An 11,006-nucleotide genomic window follows, 5' to 3' on the forward strand; every position below is an offset into this window, starting at 1 on the left:
AAACAAACTTATTCTCATAGTTTGGAGGCTTAAAAGTCTGAAATCAAGGCATCAGCAGGGCCTTGCTTTCTCTGAAGGCTCTAGGGAAGGATCCTTATTTGCTATTTCCTAGCTCTGGTTGTTGCCAGCAGTCCTTGGCATCCCTTGGCTTATAGCAGCATCAGTCCAGTCTCTTATCTCTGTCGTGATATGGCCTTCTTCCCTGTGTGTGTCTGTGTGTCTCCAAATCTCTCTTTATAAGGATACCAGTCATTAGACTTAAGAGTTCACAGTAATTCCATATAAGCTTATTTTAACTTGATTATATCTGAAAAGACACTGTTTTCAAATAAGGTCACATTCACAGATACTACCCACTCTGCTAACATCCCGTTGGCCAAAGCAACTCACATGGTCAAGCCCAAAGTGAAGGGGTGGAGAATTATACTAAACGCATCTTGAGGGTCTAGTATAATTTACATGGCCAAACTCAACATCAATAGAGCAGAGAGATATATTCTGCCCACAGAAGTTAAGAGGGAGAGTGACTATTTTTGAATAATAAATGTGTGTGTATATATATATATATATATATATATATATATAATGTATAACATATGTGATGTATATGCATACATGTGTATATATATGAGAGAAAGTGAACAAATGTAGCAAAATTGGTGAATCTAGGTGAAGACTATATAATTATTTATTATTGTTTATTATGTCAAATATCAACAAATCTGGACTTAGGGAAGGAGAAGCTGTGTTAAAAGTTAACTATTGCAATAGCAGAACTCATTGATCACAAAATCTGCAAATGTCTCATACAGAAAAAGTTTTTTTGTTTTTGTTTTTTAAATTAGGGAGGGGTAAGCAGGGCTAGCAGTAACTTTGTGTGGGAGTAGGACGAGGGGATAGAGCAAGCAGATGGTATAATCAGGGTGCTTTAACAGGAATATTTTTCCCTCTGTGGTTGGCCAATTCTCAGAATGAACCATTAACTGGGGGATTTTAGGACTTGTTTCAGTTTGGGGGTGAATTAAAGTTCAGAGGCCTATGAGAAAAAGAGAAACCTGACTAAAATTTGGTCAAAGCAAATCAATAGGTAGGTAATGGGTAATTGTAAGCACTCTTGAAACTCTTCTGAAGGTTTAAATTATTTCAAAATAAGATTTTTTTAAAAACTAAAAGTTAGTACTTAGATACAATTTTTTAAAAATTATGCAGTCCTACCTTCTCAGTCTATGCTTACTTTCATTTATTTATTTATTTATTTTTGGCTGCGTTGGGTCTTCGTCTCTGCGTGCCGGCAAGCAGGGGCTACTTTTCATTGCGGTGCGTGGGCTTCTCATTGCAGTGGCTTGTCTTTGTTGCAGAGCACAGGCTCTAGGCACGTGGGCTCAGTAGTTGTGGCGCACGGGCTTAGTTGCTCTGCAGCATGTGGGATCTTCCTGGACCAGGGCTTGAACCTGTATCCCCTGCATTGCCAGGCAGATTCTTAACCACCGCGCCACCAGAGAAGTCCTTAGATACAATTTTGGAATGCATTTTTTATTCCCCCTAAACTTCATGATATTTTACTAGGTGTGGTTCGCCCCTCTTCCCAATAACTAGATTTTGAGTAAAGACACTGGCATTACAGGCTGGTGAGTTGTAGATTTATTCTGTATGTCCTAGTTCTACCTTCACTGGAAAGAATAAAAACTTATTTTAAAAAAATACCATGATTTTTAAAGGGTCCAAAGTTTTCAAAGGAAAAAAAAAATTTTGGAATTTAATCCCATCAAGCAGATAATACATACCCTGAGAACTAACTAAACAAATTAAGATTCAGAGGAATCCAATTGAAGAGCAGCATTTCTTGTATTTCAAGTCATAAGAATGTATTTTTTAAATTTATCGGTTTTGAATGTTACTTACAAACTGATTGTATTAAGACTTCCTAGGTGGTGACTGTAGTTAATAACACTGTATTATATATTTGAAAATTGCTGAGAGTAGATCTTAAAAGTTCTCATTACAAGAAAAACGTTTATAACTATGTGTGGTGATGGATGTTAACTAGACTTACTGTGTTGAGCATTTAGCAATATATACTAATATCTAATCACATTGTATACCTTAAACTCATATAATGTTATATGTCAATTATATCTCAGCTAAAAAAAAAGACTTCCTAGGATGCCATAAGCTTCTGCTTAATGTGTGAATCACTGGGAGAAATACCTCTTTTTAAACAAAACTCTGTAGATATATATCAACTAAGGATAAGCTATATATCAACTAAGGATAAGCATGTCTCTTTTTCTTAATTATAAAGAGATACACAGGACTCATATTTAGAATATATAAAGAACTACAACAAATCAATAGGAAAAAGACAATCCAATGTAAAAAAAATGGGCAAGGGAACTGAACAGCCACCCCCCCAACCAAAGGTTATCCAGATGACTAAACATATATTAAATAGTGCCCTACGTCATCAATAATTAATAATCAGAGAAATGCAAATTAAGCCCACACTGAGATAGCCAAAATGGTTAAACTTTTAAGAAGACTAGTAACGATAAGTGTTGGTAAGAATTAGAACAAATGGACCAATTTAAAATAATCGACCTATTTACACATCTCATCCTGCTGATGAGATGTGTAAATTGGTACAGCTTCTTAGAAAGCAGTTTGGCAGTATCAGGTAAAGCTGAAAAGAGCATACCCTATGACACCAATGCCACTTCTAGGTATATGCCCCCCCTCAAATGTACACACGTGTGTACAGAGTGACATATATAATGACATACTTCTGTGAACAGTAGAACAATAGTAAATGAGTTTTGCTGTTCATGCTGAAAAAGACAAAAGCAGTCCGTGACAGCTAGGAGCTAGCCTGATACTCAGACCTAGGCTATGCTGTTCTCGTGTTGAACTAAAACAGGTTCATAGAACAAAATTAGACAAGGCCACTCTGTGACAGTGATGGATTAAGAGAAAAACAAGAGGATGCCATAATCAGGTGAAAAGGAACATTTTCCAATCCACAAAAATGGCTAATATGAATTACCAATCACAGCTTTAGCCTCCCTCCATTTTTCTCACCTTCTAAGCATTATTAATATATCCCACTATAAAAATAACTTTCTGACAGCATCCAATCCAGAGCAAAGTCCTACTTCAAACCACCCCCAAATCACCTTGCACAAATACCGCAAGTACTTTTTAACACCCTCTTATTGAGATGCCCCATGATTCTCTGTGGTGTGATGTCTCCCTCGTTGCAGTAATCAGAAAATACAATTTTGTTCAACTACAGGTGTGTTCCTGATGGTCTGTGGCCAAAGAACATTGACCAGACTGGAATTCTATACAGCAACGGAAATGAATGAGCTAGAGCAGAACACAACATCAATCTGAGACTGAGCTAAATATCAAAGGAAAGAGACTAGATTCTGAAGATTACCTACTGTAAGTGTTATGAGTTTTTTTTTTTACAAATGGGAAACCACCAAATGCTCCTGCTAATGAGCATGAGACAGAGTGTCAGAAGACAGGTTCTAGTTTTTATATTGCCAGCAGTAGCTGTATGGACTGGGCAAGTGATTTCACCATTTGGGCCTTAGTTTTTTCATCTATTTAAAAAAGGGGTGGGGGAGACTGGACCTAATCTTTCTGAGGTGCATTATCATTCTTAAACATTCTATGATCTTATGACTGTAAAAAATTCTCAACAAATTATCTTGCAAAATTTCTGTTGGGCCATTTTCAATATATGTAAGTAGTCTATTATTTAATTTCCTTTAAAATCCAAAGCCAAACATTTATCTTCACTTAATTTATCTACTATATTATTTGGAAAGCAGAGTTACATACTAATTACGAGCATGACTTTGGAGTCAGACAAAATCAAATTGAGTTCCTTCTCTAATATTTACTAGGTAGAAGATGTTGGGGGAGTAACATAACCTCTCCAGTCTCAATTTCATCTGTAAAAAAGAAATAATGTGTACCTCATAGGGTTGTTTCAAGGGTTAAATGAGATAATGCATGTAAATTACTTAATACAGTACCAGTATATAGAAATCATACCCAATAAGTATTACTTTCATCAGAATCATAAGTGACAAGCCAGTCGCTTCCTAAGCGTTTGAGTGTTCTGTAGAAAAGAATGGGTTTATGCAAACCATGAGGCAAGTTGAACAGTTCCCCTATCAATGTACCTAATGGACCCCAGCTTCCTGAGAGATGATGTTTGTCTGTCCCCTTTCCTTTTCCTACTGATCACTTTCTCTAAGCCCCCCTCCCTCATTCCCATCCAGTTGGTTCACGCTTCAGAAGACACTGCAGCATCTTTTTGCCTCTCCCTTGGTCTCTGGGCGGAGTGTGTGTGTGGAGTGTGCCGAGTACCTTAACACCTCGCTGTTTGCCCGCTGCTGCAGCGGCCCCAGCCGGCTCACAGATACTATGACTTCAACCTTGAGCTTGCTTAACGAGTATCCTCATTGGGTGTTCAATTCCCCAGGGCTTTTTTTCCTGAAAAGGAATTGAAAGGCGAGTTTGCTGTTGCTTTGGCAACAACTTTCAACCTCTACCTAACTCTCCAGAATGAGAACATATCTATTAATACATTCGATAGACTGGGGAGTTGAGTTACTTAATGCAATTTTTCTTCCAAGTGCAAAACAGCTCACCTGGCTCCGTTAGCCTTTGGTGGTGCTGCGGTTAGAGGCTAGCAAAGCCAAGAGCAGCTGTTGCAGGAGCCTGTTGGCAGAAAAGTGAAAGTGTGTACGCAACAGGTGTATCTGCTGCAGAGAGTGCGCTTGTGAGAACGGATGGCGATCGCACGCAGAAAACTCTTGCAAAGCAGGCAAGTGGGCTTGCTTCTCCTTTTTCTGTGCTTATCTGTGGGGGGTGCGGCGACCATCCGCTATTCGGTGGCAGAGGAGATGGAGAGTGGTTCATTTGTAGCTAACGTGGCTAAGGACTTGGGGCTGGAGGTAGGGAAGCTGGCTGCGCACGGGACGCGGCTCGTTTCTGAGGGCAATAAACTGCATTTCCGGCTGCACCGCAAGACAGGAGATCTGCTCGTGAAGGAGAAACTGGATCGGGAATCACGTTGTGGCAAAGCCGATCCATGCGTTCTGCAGTTTGCAGTGGTGGAGCCACTGCAGTCCTTTCGCGTGGAGGTCAGGGTATTTGATATCAATGACAGTGCCCCGGTTTTCCTAAACAAGGAGCCTCTTTTAAAGATTCCGGAGAGCACCCCCCGGGTTCACGGTTTCCTCTGCAGAGCGCGCAGGATCTGGACATCGGCCTCAACGGTCTCCAAAACTACACCTTGAGCGCCAGTGAGTATTTCTACCTGCACACCTGCTTCCGCAGCCATGGGCAAGTATGCCGAGCTAGTGCTGGATAAACCCCTGGACAGAGAGGAGCAGCCTGAAGTCAACCTGACAATTACAGCTGTGGACGGAGGGTCTCCGCCCAAGTCTGGCACTGCCCACATTCGCGTGGAGGTTCTGGATGTCAATGATCATGTGCCCCAATTCTCTTGACTGGTGTACCACGCTCAGGTACCGGAAAACAGTGCCAATGGTTCTTTGGTGGCTACGGTAACTGCCACCGACCTAGACGAGGGATCCAACAAGGAGATAACTCTCTTTAGCTCAAAACCCAGAAGTAATTCTCCAGACGTTTCAGATTGACTCTGAAACTGGAGAGGTTCGACTAAGAGGGTCCCTAGATTTTGAAGCAATTGAAACATATGACATTGACATTCAAGCTACCGACGAAGGAGGCCTCTCTGCCCACAGCAAAGTCCTGGTGGGAGGTGGTGGATGTTAATGACAATCCTCCTGAAGTTACAGTCTCCTCTGTGCCCAGCCCTCTCCCTGAGGACTCTCCACTACAGACAGTAGTGGCCCTTTTCTCTATCAGAGACCAGGACATTCGAGTGGGAGGAAAAAATCACTTGCTTCCTCAAAGAAGACCTTCCCTTTGCAGTCAAACCTACATTCAGGAATTCCTACTCACTGGTCACTGACAGAGGCATGGATCGGGAGGAGGTCTCTGGCTATAATATCACCCTTGTTGCCATGGATACTGGACCACCCACTCTGTCCTCGGAGACTGTGATAGAGGTGCTAATATCTGACATTAATGACAATCCCCCAGTATTTCAGGAAGATTCCTACATCTTGACTGTTCGAGAAAACAACAGCCCTGCAGTTTTTATTGGCAAAGTCCATGCTGAGGATCTAGATTTGGGTGAGAATGCCCAAATAACATATTCTCTGCTGCCTCCAAAAAGTGGAGATCTATCAGTCTTTGCTTACATCTCCACAAATTCAGACAATGGGAAACTCTATGCACTGAGAACTATGGATTATGAAGCCATTCAAGATTTTCAGTTTGTGGTAAAGGCAACTGATGGGGGCTTCCTGTCACTGAGTTACTGTCAGAGTGGTTGTCCTGGATGACAATGATAACTGCCCAATGATCTTGTACCCACTGCAAAATGGCACCTTGCCCTGCAATGACCTGGTGCCTAGGTCTGCAGAGGCAGTCTACCTGGTGACTAAGGTGGTGGCTGTGGATGGTGACTAAGGTCAGAATTCCTGGCTTTCATATCATCTATTTAAGGCCACTGACCCTGGGTTATTCTCTGTTCAACAACAAAATGGGGAAATCCATACATTGCGGCAGATATCTGAGAGAGACCCCATGATGGCAGAAACTGATCGTTCTTGTTCAGGATCATGGCCAACCAGCTCTTTATACTACTGCCTCACTTAATATCCTCCTGGTAGATGGCTTTTCTGAGCCCTATCTGCAGTCCCGGGATCCATTCAAGCATCCTACAAGGGTAAATCCATCCACTAAATATTTGGTCATTTCTCTGGCTGTGCTTTCCTTTCTCTTTCTCCTCTCTGTCACAGTGATCTTCATTACACATATTTGCCAGAAGATTAAATACAGAGAAAAGTTCACAATTCAAGAGCATTTCTATGATGACTGTAATTTCTCTAACAACCTGGTACAAGGAGGAGCCAGTGGATCCATATCCCAGCCTTGTCCCTATGACATGTCCTCAGCCACTGGCACTGGCAATAGTGAATTCTGGTTTCTTAAGCGCCTTATGCCCAACTTCCCCTTCCCCCATGGCACTGGAGAGGTAAAAACAGAGGCTGGCTCCAGTTTACCACCAGATTCTGATAGAAATAGGTCTCAGGGGTCAGAGGGCCATGCCCAAGTATCTGATGACTATATGTAGCCATTATTCATGTCTCCTGTGGAAGTTCATTAGTCCTGGCTCTGGATATGCTTAGTTCCATAGAGATATCATGTTATTTTGCCTTTAAGTTATTTTCCATTAGAAAGTTATGCATGCATAGGGACAAGAACTAGCTCCTAGTTTTGATACATCAGAAAGCAATTAGGTTCAAGAAGTAGAAATATAGTTTATTGTTATTCAGAAATTGCTAGATTTGTCACCTGATGAGTAGAGATCATCTTTGAATCGACATCTTGCATACCATCATTCACAATCATGCAAATGTCTGGTAAATGGTGGTCCTCATAGATAACTGGATGGGAGGAAGGGTAAAGAAGAAGAAAAAGGATTTGACTTATTTGCAAATGTAAAGGCAGATATAAGGCTAAAGAGATTCAGTTCAGGAATTAAGTTGGGTGTAGATTTCTTAATGGTTGTTGGGGACCTTAGGCAAGTCTTAAATCTCTGTTTATACACAGATATCTCATTCCTCATCAGAGAGTTGTTGGAACGTAGATGAGGGAAAAAATAGACTTGTAGATAACAAATGCTATTGAACAACTACAAAACAAAAAGATATTAAAGAAGAAAGAATGCATTAATACCAATAAAGTGGCCTTAAGATAGATTTTCATGTATTACCAGATTTGATCTTAAGCCATTTTCTCCTCCGAGCATGCTGATGTGACAACATGGAATCTAAGAAAAAGAGTTAGTTCCTAGCATATCACTTAAAAAATGAAATGGAGTAGGGATCCAAGTTAGGTTTCTTTTTGATCATCACTGTTTTGCATTTGTAAGCTATTTTAAGTTCTCTCATTCTAAAATTAAAGACAAGAAATTAAAACATTAACATATTTCAAGGATGCTATTAATACTACCAACTGTGCCTTAACTGTTTAAAAAGTTTGCTTTAATGAGTTTTTAATTAGGTACCTTATTTTATACAATGTGTAAATTCAGACCCACAAGGGTGTGTCCCACACAGATAGGCACAACATTTGTACCTGGTATTCCAAAGGTAGAACAGTACCTCTAGTTTGGGCAAATTGCTTCAATTACATATTTAACTTTGAAATGCATATAGATCTACATTTCTACTGGAAGTCTTAAGTTATAATAAAGTTAAAAAAATTATATACTATATTTAAAATATTTTATTTATTCATTATTTTTTTGGCTTCATTGGGTCTTGGTTGTGGCACACGGGATCTTTTGTTGTGGCACGGGGGCTCTTTGTTGTGGTGCGCAGGCTTCTCTTTTAGTTGTGGCGCGCACGTTTTCTCTCCCTAGTCGTGGCGCACAGGCTGCAGGGTGAGTGGGCTCTAGTTTGTGGCACTCCGGCTTAGTTGCCCTGCGGCATGTGGCACCTTAGTTCCCCCACCAGGGATCAAACCCACATCCCCTGCATTGGAAGGATTCTTTACCACTGGAGCACTAGGGCAGTCCCTTAAATTCCATTTTTTTTTTAAACATCTTTATTGGAGTATAATTGCTTTACAATGGTGTGTTAGTTTCTGCTTTATAACAAAGTGAAATCAGCTATACATATACATATATCCCCATATCTCTTCCCTCTTGCGTCTCCCTCCCTCCCACCCTCCCTATCCCACCCCTTTAGGTGGTCATAAGGCACCGAGCTGATCTCCCTGTGCTATGTGGCTGCTTCCCACTAGCAATCTATTTTACTTTTGGTAGTGTATATAAGTCCATTCCACTCTCTCACTTTGTCCCAGCTTACCCTTCCCCCTCCCTGTGTCCTCAAGTACATTCTCTAGTAGGTCTGCGTCTTTATTCCTGTCCTGCCCCTAGGTTCATCAGAACCTTTTCTTTTTTTTTTAGATTCCATAGATATGTGTTAGCATACAGTATTTGTTTTTCTCTTTCAGACTTACCTCACTCTGTATGACCGACTCTGGGTCCATCCACCTCACTACAGATAACTCAATTTCATTTCTTTTGTGGCTGAGTAATATTCCATTGTATATATGTGCCACATCTGCTTTATCCATTCATCTGTTGATGGACACTTAGGTTGATTCCATGTCCTGGCTATTGTAAATAGTGCGGCAATGAGCATTGTGGTATGTGACTCTTTTTGAATTATGGTCTTCTCTGGGTATATGCCCAGTAGTGGGATTGCTGGGTCATATGGTAGCTCTATTTTTAGTTTCTTAAGAAACCTCCATACTGTTCTCCATAGTGGCTGCATCAATTTACATTCCCACCAACAGTGCAAGAGGGTTCCCTATTCTCCACACCCTCTCCAGCAATTATTCACATGTCAATCCCAATCTCCCAATTCACCCCTCTCCCTCACCCCTGCTTTCCTCCTTGGTGTCCATACGTTTGTTCTCTACACCCGTGTCTCTATTTCTGCCCTGCAAACCAGTTCATTTGTACCGCTTTTCTAGATTCTACATATATACGTTAATATACGATATTTATTTTTCTCTTTCTGACTTACTTCACTCTGTATGACACTCTCTAGATCCATCCACGTCTCTACATTTTTAAAAAATAAAGTTATTTTTATTTTTGGCTGTGTTGGGTCTTTGTTTCTGTGCGAGGGCTTTCTCCAGTTGTGGCGAGTGGGGGCCATTCTTCATCGCGGTGCGCGGGCCTCTCTGTCACGGCCTCTCCTGTTGCAGAGCACAGGCTTCAGACGTGCAGACTCAGTAGTTGTGGCTCACGGGCTTAGTTGCTCCGTGGCATGTGGGATCTTCCCAGACCAGGGCTCGAACCCGTGTCCCCTGCATTGGCAGGCAGATTCTTAACCACTGCACCACCAGGGAAGCCCCTCACTGTAGTTTTGATTTGCATTTCTCTAATGATTAATGATGTTGAGCATTCTTTCGTTTGTTGGCAATCTGTATATCTTCTTTGGAGAAATGTCTATTTAGGTCTTCTGCCCATTTTTGGATTGGGTTGTTTGTTTTTTTGATATTGCCTTAAATTTTTTATGAGATAATTTTAGACTTAAAAAACTGCAGGAATAGTATATAGTGTTATCATATACTCTTCACCTGGCTTCCCTTAATGTTACCATCTTACATAACCATAGCACAGTTGATAATATTAAGAAATTAACCTTAGTACAACTCTATTAACTAAACTACAAACGTTATTCAGATTTTATCAGTTTTCTCCTACTGTCCTTTTTCTTTTCAAGGATCCAATCCAGGATCTCACAATGCATTTAGTTCCTACCATTCATCGTAGTTCCTTAAGCTTTTATTGTCTCTCATGACTTTGAGACTTAAAAAAAATTTTTTTTCTTTTATTTTTTTATAGAGCAGGTTCTTATTAGTCATGCATTTTATACACATCAGTGTATACATGTCAATCCCAATCTCCCCCTTCATCACACCACCCCCCCCACCTCCCGGCTGCTTTCCCCCCTTGGTGTCCATACGTTTGTTCTCTACATCTGTGTCTCAATTTCTGCCCTGCAAACTGGTTCATCTGTACTATTTTTCTAGGTTCCACATATATACGTTAATATACGATATTTATTTTTCTCTTTCTGACTTACTTCACTCTGTATGACACTCTCTAGATCCATCCACGTCTCTACAAATGACCCAATTTCATTCCTTTTTATGGCTGAGTAATATTCCATTGTATATATGTACCACATCTTCTTTATCCATTCGTCTGTCAATGGGCATTTAGGTGGCTTTCATGACCTGGCTATTGTAAATAGTGCTGCAATGAATATTGGGGTGCATATGTCTTTTTTTTTTTTTTTTTTTGCGGT

The 11,006-nt window shown here is 40.7% G+C and overlaps 1 protein-coding gene across 1 annotated transcript; it reads left to right on the forward strand.

The window, feature by feature from the left end:
- Positions 1-4,805: 4,805 nt before the first annotated feature.
- On the forward strand, positions 4,806-7,246 carry PCDHB1 (protocadherin beta 1). Its single transcript, XM_007472059.1, is given in 8 exon segments — positions 4,806-5,238; positions 5,241-5,361; positions 5,363-5,629; positions 5,631-5,799; positions 5,801-5,935; positions 5,937-6,421; positions 6,423-6,702; positions 6,704-7,246. Coding segments are annotated over 8 exon segments (2,433 nt in total).
- The last annotated feature ends 3,760 nt before the right edge of the window (positions 7,247-11,006 follow it).

The sequence above is a fragment of the Lipotes vexillifer genome, unplaced genomic scaffold (genome assembly GCF_000442215.2).
Source record: "Lipotes vexillifer unplaced genomic scaffold, Lipotes_vexillifer_v1.1 scaffold217, whole genome shotgun sequence".
NCBI lineage: Eukaryota > Metazoa > Chordata > Mammalia > Artiodactyla > Lipotidae > Lipotes > Lipotes vexillifer.